We start from the raw sequence: 19641 nt of genomic DNA on the forward strand, positions 1-19641 counted from the left end.
TGTCTGTGTGTGAGTGTGTGTGTGTGTGTCTGTGCATATGTCTGTATGATTGCCTGTATATGTGTTTGTGCATGTGTGTGCATGTGTATATGTGTACAGAAATTGAATAGACACTATAAAGATGTACATAGTCATTACATTACATTACATTACGTGGCATTTAGCAGACGCTCTTATCCAGAGCGACGTACAACAAAGTGCAAAGTACAACAAAGTCATGAAGCCTTACTGCACATGGGATCATTATGCACACTACAGCCTGCCTGTGTTACCAACATACCATGGCAGAACCCACACACAAAGGTTCCAGGCTTGTGCTATGTGCTTCTGACATCATGAAACACACGTTCGCTTCCTAAGCAATCCACCAAACTTCAGGCACGCACCAAATTCACATGCAAGCACAGGGACGGTTGTCTATTACGCTCTAAGGAAACCTGGTTGAACCAAAGGAATCGATAAACAATGATCCGTCGCATATTGGAGGTTTTAACTGCCCAATTAGAACAAAGGAGGACTGCCCAATTAGAATGGATCGTAACCAGAAATCAACTGGCGAGGGAAGAAGAGAAAAGTGCAGACGGAGATAAAACTAAAATGTAAAAATGAAATCGAAGGTAAGTTTCATGGCAATAGTCCACGACAGGCATGGCGAGAAATGCGAACGGTAATGCATTGCCTCCTGGCGCGGAAATCGCTAGTGACGAAACGGCGAAACTTTCAAGAAATCAGTTTTTCTTGAAATTAAATCCAGGGGCGCACTTCGACACCCTTCAGCAATCTTTGCACCAGAGCCCTCTGATAGTTCCGGATAGTTCCGCCTGGTCACACGAGCACTCAATAAATTAAGCCCCAGTAAATCAGTGTCCAACTGTACCGCATTCCAGGGACATTTCTAATCATCCACAACCTCACCCCCACCTCACTGTGAAAACCAAGTACCTAAAATAAGTACAAATGCCCTGACCTCCCTTTTGATAAAAAGCTTGGATAAAATTTTGCTGTCCTCTCTAATTAAAGAAATAGGCGGCCAACTAGCTGCAATTCACCTACAAGGCCAAACATGGCATTGAAGAGGCACTTCTTTTTCTCATCCAAATTTATAATAAAAATGACAGACTTACAAAAGAAAATCATTTAGTATGTATGGTGAAGGTTATCTTGGTGCGCCTGAGGTTTGACTGTGCATACTAAAAACCGAATTCAAATATTGATACGTTCTGTAGAATTTTGTGTATGGGGGGTTCTGTTTGTGGGGTTTTGATGTCGTTCTTGGTTCGATAGTGCGTGTATTGGCAAGTTTCTTCTTTATTTATTTTATTTGTACCCTAGCATAATTAAATGAATTGACCGTGGTGTTTTCATAAAGGGGCATTGCAGTCCAGTCTTTTTCTCATCCCTATGGTAGCCGCACACCTAGCCGATCAGAAGACATACACATGTATTCTGTCTGTTTTCCCTCCGCATTCAATACAGTAAAACTTTACCCTCATGCTACAAAAACTCAAGGACGACTGTCAACGGTAACTGAACGCAGTGGATGGATGCTTAGCTCAGTAACCGCACCCAATCTGTCAACAAAGCCTCTGCTTCCCCCATTATCATCAATAGGGGCCTCCTACCTCAGTTACCCAGTCTTATTCACCATCTACACAAAATGGCTGACTGCCCCTTATGAACTTGTCACATTGTCAGACTTGTGGATGCCACAGCTATTATAGGGCTCATGTCAAACAACCGCACTGAAGATCATTACAGGGATACGGTCTGTAAATATTCAGAATTGAGCAAATAACATTGTTTAATCTTAAACACCTAAAAAAAAAAAAAAAACTAAAGAAATGATAACAGACTTCAGAGGCACTGGTTCATATGCAGTAGATGATCAAATGATTGACAGGTATCTTGGAGCGTTCACTGGCTATAAGCTCAACTGGAGCGGAAACACACAGGAAACATTCGGCAAAGAACGGCAACAACTACATATACTCAGAAAAGTAAGAACTTCTCATGCCAGCAATAACATCCTCTTCAAGTTTCAGCAAACATTCATTAAAAGCCCAATAACCTTCAGATTTCCTGGCAGATACCGTTCACTCACATTCGGCAACAGAAATAAAAAACAAATAAATGCTTACAAATAACACTTCTACAATCTGCGGAATAAAATGCCCGGACATTCAAACAGTCTTCAATCGCAGAGGCGTTTGGAAAACCGATAACATCATTCGGGACGTTTGTCCTCCGTTCCACGTACTGTACGATCCCTTCCACCAGTGAGGGAGTTCAGATCACATATGTACACGACAGCTATAGCGCCAAGGACTTTCATTCCAATTTCCATCAGTTTACAAAACAAAGGACATTAACCATACCCCCTCTCCCCCGGCCCCTCCTCCCAGACCTCCAGAGGAACCGAGGCAGTTATTAATTTTTCATTGTCGTTGTTAATTTACGTTGTTTATGAAATGTTGATGATCCTCGTTGTTCATTTGTCTTGCTTTGATACCGACGTCCTTGCTGTTGCGGTACTGTCCTGTCGTTGTTGCTCATAGTTTGTTCGGTGTAACTGTTGCGCGTGTAACAAATCAATAAAGCCTTAATTCATTCACTCACTCGTTCGTTCATTCAACCACAGGCCAAAGTCATACAGCACAAACGCACACATGCGCAATAGCTCTCCCGGACTGAGGATGCTAAAACAACATTTCTCTTTTCTTGCTTACCTTCAATACCAAACTGAAGGGGAAGAATGTCTCATAACTCATAAGTATGTCAATGACTCATATTAATGACATATTCTTACACAATAATATATTCTTCCAATAATAAATAATAATACATAAATATGCATTTACATAATAAATAAATAAATTGATTTAGTGCTCATTTAATTCACACAGTGACAGCTGGTTCTAAATGTTAATGAGATGCTCCTATGCCCCACAAGTATTTTAATAAATTTTGTTTATGCTTGATGGTATGGATTGCTGTGATTATGAGTGCTGAATTAAGTGTTCTCTTGCTAGAGGCCATGTGCTGTGTGCTGACCTCTCAGCTCCAGCTCCCGATCAATGATCCGCCCCCTGCTGCTTCCAGCACCAGCAATCATCTGCTTGTTGCACATGCAATGATCCACTATCACAACCTATAAGACCCGCTATCAGATCCTACAATGATCCACTATCACAACCTATAAGACCCGCTATCAGATCCTACAATGATCCACTATCACAACCTATAAGACCCGCTATCAGATCCTACAAAGATCCATTATCACAACCCACAAGACCCGCTATCAGATCCTACAATGATCCACTATCACAACCTACAAGATCTGCTATCAGATCCTACAATGATCCACTATTACAACCTATACAACCTACAAGACCCACTATTAGATCTTATGAATATCCACTATCAGAAACTACAATGATCCACAATCATAACCTACAAGACCCACTATTAGATCTTATGAATATCCACTATCAGAACCTACAAGACCCACTATCAGATCCTATGAATATCCACTATCAGAATCTACCATGATCCATTATCAGAACCTACAACGATCCACTATCAGAACCAACAATGATCCAGTATCAGACCCTATGATCATCCATCATATCACATTATATTAATAGCATTTGGCAGACGCTCTTATCCAGAGCGACGTACAACAAAGTGCAAAGTGCATACCCATGACCAGGGATAAGTGTGCTGAAAGACCACTATCAGAACCTACAAGAACCAGTATCAGAACCAACAATAATCCACTCTCTTTTTATTGTGATCAGCTGTTTTGTATTTAACAAAAATCTTCAAACAGAATATTTAACAGTATTTAACAGCACCCTCCACCAAACCCCAAAGCAATTTAGCTAATGAGACCAGAACAGGGAATATTGTGGCTTCCATCTTTGTGCAAGCAGTGAGACCAGACAATCATGCAATGATCCACTCTCATATCCTAAAATGACTCAATGCCAGAATCTGAAATGACTCACCATCAGATCCTAAAATGACTCAATGCCAGAATCTAAAATGACTCACCATCAAATCCTAAAATGACTCAATGCCAGAATCTAAAATGACTCACCATCAGATCCTAAAATGACTCAATGCCAGAATCTAAAATGACTCACCATCAGATCCTAAAATGACTCACTATCAGATTCTAAAATCACTCAATGTCAGATTCTAAAATCATTCAATGTCATTACTCAATGTCAGATTCTAAAAGATGCCATTAATAAAAAATTAAAAAGACTCACTATCAGATCCTAAAATCACTCAATGTCAGAATCTAAAATGACTCACTATCAGATCCTAAAATGACTCATTATCAGATCAGAAATGATTCACTATCAGATGCTAAAATGATTCACTATCATTGCGCCGTTATCAGTACCTGCAGTGGACCACGATGGGCCCGGCATCAGGGGGGTTGAGGAACTTGACCTGGCGCACAAAGCCCAGAAGGCCCGTGGCGTAGCAGGGCACCCCGTGGTCGGGCCAGCTGGTGAAGTGGAACTGCCGAATCTCCCGGATCTCATGGTGGCCCTTCTGAGAGAAAGCACACACTGGTATTGACCATACCAGATACTTATGACTTATGGAGGACATGTCATACACACAACAATGCAGTAAGGAGACCATACACACACACACACACACACACACAGACAAACAGACACACACAAATGCACAAGCACACACACACACACTCACACACACACACACAGAAACACGCAAACACACAAACACACAGACAGACACACACACACACACACACACACACACGCAAACATGTAATGCACACACACAAACAGACAAAACGCCAACACACAAGCAAACACACACACACACAAACACAAACAGACACACGCAAACGGAGAACATGCACACGCACACACACACTATTGTGTTCAGGAAATATTCGTCATTTGTTTGAAATTGAGAAATGCAGGATGAGCCGACATGCTGGGTAACAAATTAATTTCCCACTGCGGTGAAAATAGAAATATATGTTTAAAATATAACACACGCTCCATACAAGGTCAAGTATCTACAGCTTTAAAAAAAGAAAATAAAAATAAAATAAAAAAGAAAATAAAAAAGAATAAAGGAAAAACCGACATATTAACTTCGGAACCATCCACGGCCAGGGCTGAAAACATATGCAGAAAAGCACTGGGAGCCTCGCAACTCAAGGACTCTCGAGAGCAGATGTTCAATCCCCGGCTTTCCCTCCAGACCTTCTACAGTCCCTCTCCCTGCCTAATTGCTAATTTGGGTTTGAGAGAAATTGGCACCAATCGCCACCTGCCCATTACGGACAAGCCAAGAAACATGGAGAGGTGGCCATTTCGTCGCTAACGTCTCGTCGCTAACAGCGGCAGGCAAACCGAGGCCAAAATCAGAAAAAACGGCGCTAAACTACGTCAGATAAGCAGTACAGACTGCGGGTTTGCGCTCGCCGAACCCGCAGCGGATATCTCTCTTTATATACAGCGGCGAGCTGTGCATTCAAAAAATAATAATCCCCCGCAACCACATAATTGATAGCGTTTCTCAGGCTTTCGGCTCTCTTTCTTCCTGTTCTTCCTGTTACTCAGCTAGCCTGTTAGCCCCGCTCCGTTTCCAACCAGCGATACCCGCTAACTCGCGCGGCCCTAGCCCGGCGGGAACCACAGACGGTCGGGCGGTAATTGGGATTCCCGGGGCTCTCCGAGTATACGGAAAACTCCCAGGTCAAGGCGTCGCATCGGCGTGGAGGCCGGTTTGACGCAGGCTAAAAGCGCCCTGTCGCACAGCCCCGGACCCCTAATAGCCCGTGCAATTACGGGAACTGCCGCTCTCTCTCTCTGTCTCTCTCTCTAAACTTCCTTGTTTTTCATTACAAAGCGTTCCCCGGATCAGCGAACAACCCCTTAACCACAGGGGGAGAAAAAAAACAAAAAACACGGCTGACAGACTCGTTTGAGCTGAAACGCACAGCCGGGCTTACATTATTTAAGGCGCACCGCGGTGCCAGGAACGCTTCTCAGCAAGCGGGAGGCAACACACTCGTTCGTCAGGTGGCGTAGTTTACCTTCTGCACCGTGAAGGTCCGGATGACGTACTCTGCCAGCGGCTCCGTCTCCATCAGGGTCACCTTGACGTCTCCGTAAACCTCCGTTTCGTCGGGCCAGTACCTCACGCACTTCACCTGGGCCGGGGCGAAAGAGCGGAGGTGTGAAGAGGAGCGGGAGAACTCGGTCCAGATCGAACGCGCACGGCCTTAACCGCTGCTCCATCCCCCCCCACCCCCCCCCCCACCCCCCCCCCCCACCCCCCGTGCTCTTAAAAGTTATTTTCCAGCGCCGGCACTCTTTGATGACTAGGGTTTGCCGATTGTCTAACCCGCTGAACTGTGTCTGCGGGAAAAAAAAGAAAAAAAAGAACTCAATTTAAGAGTCGGAGCTGAGGGAAAGAAACGTTGACTGAATCTTGGACGGAACGTTTCAAAGAAAGTTAAGGCTTGAGATGTGAAGTATTGACTCGATGGCGTGACTACAATTCCTGCTTTATTTTAAAAAAAGAATACATAATGGGATTCTGTTCTATGAAGGCTGCCAGTCACTACAGCCTATGTCATTAACCCAATGTGAGCAGGAGTCAATAACGGTCCAACCAGTTCACCTCACCAGGGGCATGGCGCTTTTTACACCGTCTAGTTTATTTGGCAACAGACACATTAATTCCTCCACGGAAAGCTCTGCCGAGGGTCCGCATTTCTGGGAAATGGAAAACAGTGTGATGCCCGGATAGCAATATTATTACAAAAAAACTAACAAAATGGAGGCTCCTCTAAAAGAAGCATCGGAACCAGCGGAAATATCTTAAAATAAATTGAGTCTCCTTTGCCTGGTGTGCTTGAATTGGAAAGTTTGTACCAAAGTAGTTTTAAGCAAATAAACAGGATGAAGTAGGGCTGGGGGAGGAAAGGGGGGCGGGGGTCCTTACCGCGCGGAACACAAAATAGTTCTGGAGCCAAAGAGAGCAGCAAAACTACACTTTTTGTGTATATGCAACTTGAGGTTTGAGGTCGTTTCGGAAACACCAAGCTGATTCCCTGGGGGGGTGGGGGGGGTGTCTCAGAACTGTTTTATTGGCATGACATATTTCAAAATATGTATCGTAGACAGCTACAAAGCGTAGCGATAACAACAATCGATCATAGAAACAATATGGAAAAAAAACAGCAACAACTGACCAACATCGACCTACCCTGCCCACTTCCACCAGGTTGGTAACCATGACAATACTGCCGGAATTCTCCTGCCAAATCATCCTCCAGAAGTCCCTCACAGTCTCCTGCATCGGCCCTGGAGAAGAGTTATACAGTTATAAACTTCATTTATTTTATTTAGATGTTATATACAGTACTCAATGAGATGGAAAAACAATGTCATTTTTTTACACATGTATTCTATCCCTTTAACCCTTTCAGTCCAAAGAGCGCCTATGGCTCTCAAGTGTAATGACCGTAAAATGTGGTACATAGCACTCTCAATCCAACCTTATACCATCAAAATGACTGCAATGCTATTGTTTTGAGCCCCTATTAAAACCCGACTACATTTTCTTTCTCAACCAAAGCCAAAACCTTGGGATTTGGGTGGACTGAAAGGATTAATGAACCACCCCCCTCCCCCGCCCCTTTATCAAGGGACATCTTCTGATTGGTTCCACCGTGGCGAGTCCGCCCCCTGACCCTCCCTCCCGGTGCGTTTGATTACCTTGAGTGGCGATGTAGTGCCTCGGTCTGTGGTAGCCCTGCGACACAGCGGGAGAGCACAAACACGCGGTTAACATCACGGCCTCCGCGCCGACCGCGCAAAAACACCCCTAAGCAAACAGGACATTCAATTACCGTTTCAATAAACGTCGTGACAACTGCGGTTTACCCGACGGCTCGGCCGCGTCGCGTGTAAAAATGACACGCAACGTTCATTAGCGCGTAGCCGCCGCGATATAAATGAACTATTAGCGGCCCCGGCCTCCCGGAGACAGAACCCCGGGCGGCGCGATGGGTTTTTACAGCGCGGTGCTGGCGCCGCCGACCCCGTAATTGTTTTATTAGCGGGGAAACGGGCTCAGTGACATGATTACAGACGCAGCTGTTTCCCAGCGCCTGGGCCGACGTCTTTCACAGGGGTCCGACCGTTTAGGAGAAAAGCCCCTCCGTACAACGGGCTTGGGACCGGGCGACAGCGTCATTACGGCGGCCGGGCCATTGTGCGGCCGCTTTTATCCGGCCGAAAACGACCTCTCCGCGCCGCCCCGGTCCCTCGCCCCGCGCTTGGAAGCAGGGGCTGGTTTTCTAGATTACATGGCTCCGGTTCATCGGGGCCGGTCCAAACCCGGGCCCTCTGCCAACTGCAGACCGCGCCTTCCTCGTTTAACCCCCTCTCTACGCCGCGAATCGACTGTCTTAACAAGCGCTTTTCATCTTGTAGTTCTTTTCTGTCAAGTAGAATAGAATTTTGCTTGTTCGCTTGTTCCCCACTGGCAAACCTTGAAATTAGTTAAACTTCCCTACCGCGTTGGCAATATTTTTGTGTTATTCAGGAAAAAAGTAATAAGAATAAGATTAGACAAGTCTCGATAAAAGACAAAAATACTTTACAGTGTGCGATGCCGGCTGTTCTGAAGGCATACCTGTGCCCACTCACACTCCACTTACACCTTACTCATGGGCTAGGAGGTAAAGTTTGGGCAGATGTAGTCGATCTTGCAAAATGAATGATTTTAAAAAAACGCTTAAGACGTTTAGGGGAGAATACACAGAAGGACAGCGGCACTTATGTATTCCGCACTGGTATAATACATTTTTATGAATTATGTGTAATTCACAAAGCACCCGCAGTGGGTGGAAAGCACACACGACTGCACTTCTCAGGAAATGGCATCACAGTGTGCTGCCTGCATCAAGCCTTTCTAAACTCTGTTACACACTGGTCATACATTTCAGCACCAAAATGAGTCATTTTCCACACAAAAGTAACTCCACGCAGGGTGTGTCCAATGAACTTCACATCAAGAACACCCTGTTTTTGAGTTCACACCTGTTTTTGAGTTAAAAACTACTGGTAGCCGTGTACTCAGGTAACACTGACAAGGCACAGCCTCAAATATGAACTACAGTACGCGGCACAGAAAATCAAATGTCTTTAGAAGGCCATTCTCATGGCTGAAATGTGTTTCAGAACTAAAAATAGAAAGACATTATTGCACTGTTGAGCTGGTGTCACAACATGTCCTCCTGGAAGACACATTTGCTGTGAGAGGTCAGATAAAGTCACAGGCTGTAGCTATGACAGCAGTGGAATATGGATGATGATTGGCTTCAGACCGCTGGACAGCTTCTTTCACAGCACTGCCTGAATGCCAGAGGCAACAGAGCCGGCTGAATGCCTTTTTCTCCTGATTATGTATTCTTATGTTCTAGAGAGGCTGAATGCCTTTTTCTCCTGATTATGTATTCTTATGTTCTAGAGAGGCTGAATGCCTTTTTCTCCTGATTATGTATTCTTATGTTCTAGAGAGGCTGAATGACTTTTTCTCCTGATTATGTATTCTTATGTTCTAGATGGGCTGAATGCCTTTTTCTCCTCATTATGTATTCTTATGTTCTAGATGTGCTGAATGGCTTTTTCTCCTCATAATGTATTCTCATGTTCTAGATGTGCTGAATGGGCAGTTCTCATCATGCGCTCTGGTGTGCATGAGTCCGTACTCACATCGATGTAGTTGGCGTTGATATAGTCTGAGTGTGGATCCCCGTCCAGCAGCTGCAGTCTCACCCTCGTGTGATCATCTGTGGGATCAAATATTCACAAAAGGCAAGTCTAAAGTTACATTTACCCAATCACAGGACAGACAACACTGCATTCACCCAATCACAGACAAACAACACTGCATGTCTAAAGTTACATTCATATTCACAGACAAACAACACTGCATGTCTAAAGTTACATTTACCCAATCACAGACAAACAACACTGCATTCACCCAATCACAGACAAACAACACTGCCTGTCTAAAGTTACATTCATCCAACCATAAGACAGACAACATTACATGTCTGAAGTTACTGTCACGTTTCATGTTTGTCATGTCATGTTTCATGTTTAGTCCTTGTCTTAGTTACATTATTGTCATGTCACGTATTTTGTTAGTCTAGTCTTACAACTTGTTACGTTTAATTTTCAGGTCATGTTATGGTTCATGTTTAGTTGTTGTGATTTAATTGTTAGTCTTGTCTTGCCACGTTATGTAGTTTATTCATGTCATATTTGGCAAACTTGTCACATTACATTACATTATTGGCATTTGGCAGATGCCCTTATCCAGTTATACAGTTGATTAGACTAAGCAGGAGACAATCCTCCCCTGGAGCAAAGCAGGGTTAAGGGCCTTGCTCAAGGGCCCAACGGCTGTGCAGATCTTATTGTACCTACACTGGGATTCGAACCACCAACCTTCCCTGTCCCAGTCATTTACCCTAACCACTACGCTACAGGCCGCCCCTGTTATGTCACGATTTATGTTTATGTTGTTTCATGTTATGTGGTTCTGTTCATTGTTTAGCATACACTTTTTCGTGTCTTTCTGCAAACCTTGCATTCATGCTTTTTATCTCTCTCCCTTTCTGTCACTCACGCTTCCCTAATTGTTTCAATTTCCCTTGTCTACCTACTAATCTACTAACGCTAGATCAGGATTAGGTAAGACTAACATTCTAACGATGTTACCTTACGTTTCTTGTGCATGTCATTTACTAACGCTAGGGCAGGATAGGTTAATTACTAACGATTACTAATTATCTTGTTAACTTGTCAATCCTCCACACCTGATTTCCATTCTCATGCTGCTCTCAAGCTAATTGTCTACACCTGTCTACACCTGCATATATAGCTCAGTTCCATGTCATGTCTTTGCAAAATTGTTGCCTCCTGTTTGTCAGTGCACTTTTGAGCGGTTTTTGTCAAGTCATTGTCTACCTGTTACGATCCAAGCCTGTTTATTGACCAAAGATGATTGACTTCTGTTTTGTTGACCATTGCCTGCCTGTACCACAACTTTGCCTGCTGTCTTTGTGCTTTTGCCCCAGACTTGAAGCAGACTTCGGTCTTGACTCTTGCGCCGTCATCAACCCTGAGCCTGCCTACCGTCCGCCTGTACTTCTGCCCGGCTGACAGCTTTCCTGGTGACTGGACTTTTTGCATGTTGTACCGATTACCGGTACTGTACTTTGGTTTTGGCTGGATTTTACGTGTATGAACATTGCTTGTTTTTTGACTACGCTCTCTGGACATTCCCTGAATAAAGCCCTGACGGGACTTTATTACACCCCTTTTGTCTGAGTCGTGCATTTTGGGTCCAAGCCCCCACATACCCGTCTCTGTTACATTCTTTCATTCGCAGGACGAAGGGCATTACAGTGCACAGGTCTAAGCAGTAGCTCCATTTCATTCCATGACACTTAAACGATTGTCTGAAATATTATATATTGTGTGTGTTTGCATATCTTTGTGGGTGCCCACCAGCTCACCGACACCCCCATCAATGGTAAACTGGTGGTTTACGGTTGCATTCAATTAAAAGCAAGCTTCCCCTCGCGACCGCTAACTCGCACACAACCTCCAGCACCTGATTCTCTGCTGTAAGCAGAGGACATGCATTATATTAACACGCAATTTAATTTAACAGGAGCATCAGTCTCCCCTGAACAACATGGGTCAAATACATAATTGTTTTACATTTAAATACTCGCTTTACTGAGCTTGTCTGGAGTATTGGAACCTATGAAATACTCTCAGAAAGTGTAAACCCTGCCTTCTGGTCCTTTTGGTTGAGGGAAAGATATAAATGGTAGCTACTCTGTCTACAAAAGTCACCAGAGAAGTACCCACATAGTGAGTCCTGCATACAGTCACTGATGTCCTGTTCACAGAACCATAGAACACAGAGTCAGCAATATTAAAGTTGTGTCTGTATTTAAAGCAGGTACAGCTTCTCCCCAAAATCCATATGACACCTCATCCCATCTTGTCCTCGTATTGACTGGTCTTCCATTTCTATCATTTGTATTTTGATGTGTCAGTTATGTTAAGTTTTTTTTTTTTAATTGCAGCATATTACTGTAAATATACAATGGTTCAACAAATGAACAAATAAATAAATAAATGAATACAGGCACTACGTATGCTACTAAGAACAATGGCTTTTTATAAAATACATGCAGAATTTAGACTCCATCTACTCAGAAATCACTGATGCTTCTAACACATCCATTTGCTATAGTGTCGGGGTGAATTTCGCTTATTCACACTCTTTCAGCGCATTGTGCAATTTACTCCACTAAATTCATCTGAATTGTAGCAGGTCATGACAAAATGAACTTTGTACAGTTGACTCTGCCTGCAGCAAACTGGCTTGTTATGATAAAGCTCTCATATTTAGCTCTCATAATTATTCGGTAATTAGGAGGCTATTAGTTATAGCGGTTTCACACATTGTTATCAAAAAGACTTTAATAGTTTCAGATGAGCTTTCACATATTTTGAATCAAAATGGCTTTTTAATAATAACAGATTTTACACCATACTCAGAAAAATACACCAGCAATAGGCACTGCCTGGAATAAATTGGATACATTTATGATTTTACATCTACCTTTCTCCTTTGGTTTGATTTTGAAGTTGGTTTTTTAAACACACACAAATTCACAAATAGGGATTATTTTAATGACTGCAGTGTTGTTAGGAATTGTATACTCCCAAAACCATTATTATAATGTCTCTGATGTGTGTATTGCCACATATTTATACAGTGTTATTTAAGGGCAGTGCAAAACAAATTTAAGTGGGCATTTTAAGTACATGGGGAGATAGGGTTGAGGTGTAGATAGTTCAGATCCTTGTTTTAGATTGATCTCAACTGCAGCCTTCACTAAGTGCTCTGTATCCATCCAGTGACATCATACCTGAGTGATATCATCATGGACGGTTAGTTCAGAACATTTGCTTTTTTCTGGGCTTAAGCTAAAAGCTTACAAATGGGCCAGATGAACTGTTCTTAAGATGAGGAGCAGTGTATTAAATAATGATTTTTGGCAGCAGACAGTTGACTCTTAATCTATTATCTGATTTTTACTGGCAGAGTGAGAATCTATCTACAGGCACTCTGAACTGTTCTAACACTGAATGTTACTGATACAATGAGAATGACGATATGGGACCTTGAATGTGACTCTTGCATTCAGGCTGAGTTCACCCTGAACATGTTGCTACTCCTGAGACTCTGGAGCTGGGAGATGAAGCAGTTGCGGCACTAAGCCTGCAATAGCTCAACATCTGTTGCAAGATTAATCTGAATTATTTTATGCTGAGAGCATCACAAAGCACTGTCCTTACAACCTCTGTGTGTGTGTGAGTGTGTGTGTGTGTGAATTTGTCTGTGCACGTGTGTGTGTGTATGTATGTGTGTGCATATGTGTGTGTGTGCGCGAGTCTGTGTGTTCTGTGTGTGTGCATATATGTGTGTGTGTGTGTGTGTGTGTGTGAGTGTGTGTGCATGTGTGTGCGTGAATGAGTGTATGTCTGTGGGAGTGTGTGCATATCTGTATGTGTATGTGTGTGTGTGTGTGTGTGTGTGGGCGTGTGCATATTTATGCATATGTGTGTGTCTGTGCATGCATGTGAGTATTTGCGCGTGTGTGTGTGCGCGTCAAAGTGTGTCTGGTCCACCTGTAATCCAGTGCACATCCAAGCAGGATAAAGTGTTGTGCTGGCAGAGTGCTTTATGTACTTTAAGAGGTAATGCAACTTGATGCTCCGGAAGGTTCCGCTATCAAATGAGCAGAATGCTGCTGCCTCCCGCTGTTTGCACTGCAATGCATGCTGGGAGCTGATCCACTCTTTAATCCTGTTCCACAGCGAGGAGATTAGCCAGCCATTTCCCTGAGGTGTACCTGGGAGATACAGTAGGTTTCCGGAAAAAATCCTTAATGTTTACTCTGGCCATTTGCTGCAAGAAGCCGGTGTTTGGACAACTGTCATCTAGAGGGGATTAGTGTAGGAAAGTATATTTGCTGAGAGGTAATAGCACCACGAGGGGATTCTACACTTTCTGATTAACATTGTGCTTCCCATTTTCATAACAGCTGTTTTTTTTCACTTTTCTGTCTATAAGGGTCACAAACTCATCTATCACATTGATCCTATTAGTCCCGACTCGTAGATTCGCACTGCTAATTTCGCCGCTATAATATTTTAACCAAATCCAACACGGATTTAATAGCACAATGATACGGAAATTTCATTACTCAGTGAAAATTTAATCAGAGCTTCCGCGAGTGACTCTTCCTTTATGTCAACTTAGGGCCAGGGGAAGAAAAAAAAAAAAGAAAAGAAAAGAAAGGCATCCAGTAAATACGAAGAAGTGAGAGTGTCTGCAGAATGTTAATCGCGAGGCTTTGGTCGATACATCAGAGGATTTTAACGGCAAGACTTCAAGGGACCGTATGAAGCTGCATGACTTACGTGCTGTGAATTAATGCCAGTTAGGATATGAGAAATTCGCAGAGAAGCTCCCTCCCTGACACGCGCGAGCGTACTCGCGTACGGGTACCCACAATCCACCAGATGAAAGGAGGTGCCTACCGGTGTGTCTTCTGAGAGACGGGTGCCCCATGTTCTTTCTAATGAAAACGAACAGCCGCCGCGCTTATTATTCTGGCTGTGCCGCGGTTCTGGCACGCCGAAACCCTTCCGTGCATTAATACGAAACTGTCAAAACACGGCGTGTGAGTGACACTTTGCACAATTGGGCACAATATATTGACACCTTGATAGAATCAGCGCTGCCGCGATCGACGGGGGGGGGGACAATGGAGCGCATGCAAGGCCGCGGAGAGGAAAGCTGGCTTTCTCGGAGCAGGGCGAAGGATTCGTTCCGTTCCCGTGAATGTCCGCTGAAGTGAATAATGGCCTCTTAGAAAGGCTCTGAGGTTGTATGGGCCGTACATTCAGAAGAAATATAAAACACACCTTGCGATTCAGAATCACATATGAACTCTCGCAGTGCCTGCAGTGGCTAACACAGTAGCTAACTGTATCTGTCTGTGATCCTTACAACACCACTGTATCTATCTGTGATCCTTACAACACCACTGTATCTATCTGTGATCCTTGATTGATATAGCACCACTGTAGCTAGCTGTGATTCACACAACACCACTGTATCTATCTGTGATCCTTACAACACCACTGTATCTATCTGTGATCCTTATAACACCACTGTAGCTAGCTGTGATTCACACAGCACCACTGTATCTAGCTGTGATCCTTACAACACCACTGTATCTATCTGTGATCCTTGATTGATATAGCACCACTGTAGCTAGCTGTGATTCATACAGCAACACTGTATCTATCTGTGATCCTTGATTGATATAGCACCACTGTAGCTAGCTGTGATTCACACAGCACCACTGTATCTATCTGTGATCCTTATAACACCACTGTATCTATCTGTGATCCTTATAACATCACTGTATCTATCTGTGATCCTTACAACACCACTGTATCTATCTGTGATCCTTACAACACCACTGTATCTATCTGTGATCTTTACAATACCACTGTATCTATCTGTGATCCTTACAACACCACTGTATCTATCTGTGATCCTTGATTGATATAGCACCACTGTAGCTAGCTGTGATTCATACAGCAACACTGTATCTATCTGTGATCCTTGATTAATATAGCACCACTGTATCTATCTGTGATCCTTATAACATCACTGGATCTATCTGTGATCCTTACAACACCACTGTATCTATCTGTGATCTTTACAATACCACTGTATCGATCTGTGATCCTTACAACACCACTGTATCTATCTGTGATCCTTGATTGATATAGCACCACTGTAGCTAGCTGTGATTCACACAGCACCACTGTATCTATCTGTGATCCTTACAACGCCACTGTATCTATCTGTGATCCTTACAACACCACTGTATCTATCTGTGATCCTTACAACACCACTGTATCTATCTGTGATCCTTGATTGATATAGCACCACTGTAGCTAGCTGTGATTCACACAGCACCACTGTATCTATCTGTGATCCTTGATTGATATAGCACCACTGTATCTAGCTGTGATCCCTACAAACACCACTGTATCTATCTGTGATCCTTATAACACCACTGTATCTATCTGTGATCCTTACAACATCACTGTATCTATCTGTGATCCTTACAACACCACTGTATCTATCTGTGATCCTTACAACGCCACTGTATCTATCTGTGATCTTTACAATCCCACTGTACCTATCTGTGATCCTTACAACACCACTGTATCTATCTGTGATCCTTGATTGATATAGCACCACTGTAGCTAGCTGTGATTCACACAGCACCACTGTATCTATCTGTGATCCTTACAACACCACTGTATCTATCTGTGATCCTTCCAACACCACTGTATCTATCTGTGATCCTTACAACACCACTGTATCTAGCTGAGAAGAGAAGAGAAGAAAAGAGTAGGGGAGAGGAGAGGGGGCGGCCTGTAGTGTAGTGGTTAAGCTAAATGACTGGAACACGCAAGGTTGGTGGTTCAAATCCCAGTGTAGCCACAATAAGATCCGCACAGCCATTGGGCTCTTGAGCAAGGCCCTTAACCCTGCATTGCTCCAGGGGAAGATTGTCTCCTGCTTAGTCAAATCAACTGTATGTCGCTCTGGATAAGAGCATCTGCCAAATGCCAATAATGTAATGTAATGCAATGTAATGTATCTATCTGTGATTCTTACAACACCACTGTATCTGTCTGTGATCCTTACAACACCACTGTATCTATCTGTGATTCTTACAACACCACTGTATCTATCTGTGATCCTTACAACACCACTGTATCTATCTGTGATCCTTACAACACCACTGTATCGATCTGTGATCCTTAAAACACCACTGTATCTATCTGTGATCCTTGATTGATATAGCACCACTGTATCTAGCTGTGATCCCTACAACACCACTGTATCTATCTGTGATCCTTATAACACCACTGTATCTATCTGTGATCCTTACAACATCACTGTATCTATCTGTGATCCTTACAACACCACTGTATCTATCTGTGATCCTTACAACGCCACTGTATCTATCTGTGATCTTTACAATCCCACTGTACCTATCTGTGATCCTTACAACACCACTGTATCTATCTGTGATCCTTGATTGATATAGCACCACTGTAGCTAGCTGTGATTCACACAGCACCACTGTATCTATCTGTGATCCTTACAACACCACTGTATCTATCTGTGATCCTTGATTGATATAGCACCACTGTAGCTAGCTGTGATCCTTACAACACCACTGTATCTATCTGTGATCCTTACAACACCACTGTATCTAGCTGAGAAGAGAAGAGAAGAGTAGGGGAGAGGAGAGGGGGCGGCCTGTAGTGTAGTGGTTAAGCTAAATGACTGGAACACGCAAGGTTGGTGGTTCAAATCCCAGTGTAGCCACAATAAGATCCGCACAGCCATTGGGCTCTTGAGCAAGGCCCTTAACCCTGCATTGCTCCAGGGGAAGATTGTCTCCTGCTTAGTCAAATCAACTGTACGTCGCTCTGGATAAGAGCATCTGCCAAATGCCAATAATGTAATGTAATGCAATGTAATGTATCTATCTGTGATTCTTACAACACCACTGTATCTGTCTGTGATCCTTACAACACCACTGTATCTATCTGTGATTCTTACAACACCACTGTATCTATCTGTGATCCTTACAACACCACTGTATCTATCTGTGATCCTTACAACACCACTGTATCTATCTGTGATCCTTACAATACCACTGTATCTATCTGTGATCCTTACAACACCACTGTATCTATCTGTGATCCTTGATTGATATAGCACCACTGTAGCTAGCTGTGATTCACACAGCACCACTGTATCTATCTGTGATCCTTACAACACCACTGTATCTATCTGTGATCCTTACAACACCACTGTATCTAGTATCTAGCCCAATGGCTGATTGATATAGCACCACTGTATCTAGCTGTGATTGATATAGCACCATTGATACAGTGACACTGCAATTATTTGTGCTTGAGATAGTACCAGTTGTCCTCTCTGAATAAAACCTTGTGGACAAACCCCACTCTTTCACACACACTCGTGAGGACAAACCCCACTCTTTCACACACACTCGTGAGGACAAACCCCACTCTCTCTTTCACACACACTCGTGAGGACAAACCCCACTCTTTCACACACACACTCGTGAGGACAAACCCCACTCTCTCTTTCACACACACACTCATGAGGACAAACCCCACTCTTTCACACACACACTCGTGAGGACAAACCCCACTCTTTCACACACACGCTCATGAGGACAAACTCCACTCTTTCACACACACACTCGTGAGGACAAACCCCACTCTTTCACACACACACTCGTGAGGACAAACTCCACTCTTTCACAAGCACTTGTGAGGGCAAACCCCACTCCCTCACAAAATCTCACAAGGGAAACCTCCGTACTCCTCAAATACTTACAAGGGCAAACTCTACATAACATCCCCCCACAGTGCATTCAAATATCAATAAGCCAGCCACCATGTGTCTGTCATATTCCCTTTGAAATTAATCAAATTCTCCTTTTATTTCTCAAAGATAAAGGGTTATCTCTAATAAACTGAGGTGCTTCATTCAGAACGAGGAGGAAAAACACTCTTTGGGACTAGAGGAATACAAAGAGGGAAATCAGAGTCATTAAAATGTAAAATAAATAAATAAAGAAGTAGATAAATAGATAAACAAGAATAAATAAATAAACAAATAAATCACCTTGCCGGAAAAAAATTGAAACGAGCAGACTGAACAATGGAGTTGGAAGCAAAGCTTTGCAATTTGCTGCAGAAATTCTGTCCCTGTGATATGTAAATGTTGGGCAATAAGTCTGTTTATTTTGGTAGCAGTCTGCTGAACTATGAATTATGAATGAGCATATGGGAGGGTTTATGTTTACACAGCCGGCAAAAAAAAGCACTGAAGGAACGAAGTGAGACAGATGTCTGTAATCCTCAGCACTTTCCGATCTTTTTACTTTTAATTCCATAAATTGTCCCAGGTAATTAATTCAGATGTGGGGTTTTGAGTGTGTGTGTGTGTGGGGGGGGGGTGGTAGTCCAAGTAGGGTGAGTGAGAGGTGGTATTGATTAAAACTTAGTGAGTCATATCAAGCGTGTTTGTGACGAACATCTCCGCTGGGGGCTGTGGACGTCAACGTTGTTTCATAACGACCCCTAACATTTAATCGATTGTACGTCGCTCTGGATAAGAGCATCTGCCAAATGGCATTAATGTGATGTGATGTGATGTGATGTGATGTGATGTAATGTAATGTAATGTAATGTAATGTAATGCTATGTAATGTAATGTAAAAAACTAGCACAGGTACCACTACCAATTTCATTTAAAAGGGTCACGGTCACCTGGACGCGGAGCTCTAAGGGGTGTGGGGAAAAAACCCATATTACAAATGAACCA

At 43.3% G+C, this 19641-nt stretch overlaps 1 protein-coding gene across 1 annotated transcript in view; it reads right to left on the bottom strand.

The window, feature by feature from the left end:
* The window catches only part of ptprt (protein tyrosine phosphatase receptor type T), a 323151-nt gene that overhangs the window by 30548 nt on the left and 272962 nt on the right, over positions 1-19641 (bottom strand). The window contains exons 22-26 of the mRNA XM_061219124.1: positions 9789-9865; positions 7785-7821; positions 7273-7370; positions 6095-6211; positions 4412-4566 (exon numbers count right to left, since the gene is read on the bottom strand). Coding sequence (XP_061075108.1) covers positions 4412-4566; positions 6095-6211; positions 7273-7370; positions 7785-7821; positions 9789-9865 — 484 coding nt within the window. The remainder of the gene's footprint in view (positions 1-4411; positions 4567-6094; positions 6212-7272; positions 7371-7784; positions 7822-9788; positions 9866-19641) is intronic.

The sequence above is a fragment of the Conger conger genome, chromosome 14 (genome assembly GCF_963514075.1).
Source record: "Conger conger chromosome 14, fConCon1.1, whole genome shotgun sequence".
Taxonomy (NCBI): Eukaryota; Metazoa; Chordata; class Actinopteri; order Anguilliformes; family Congridae; genus Conger; species Conger conger.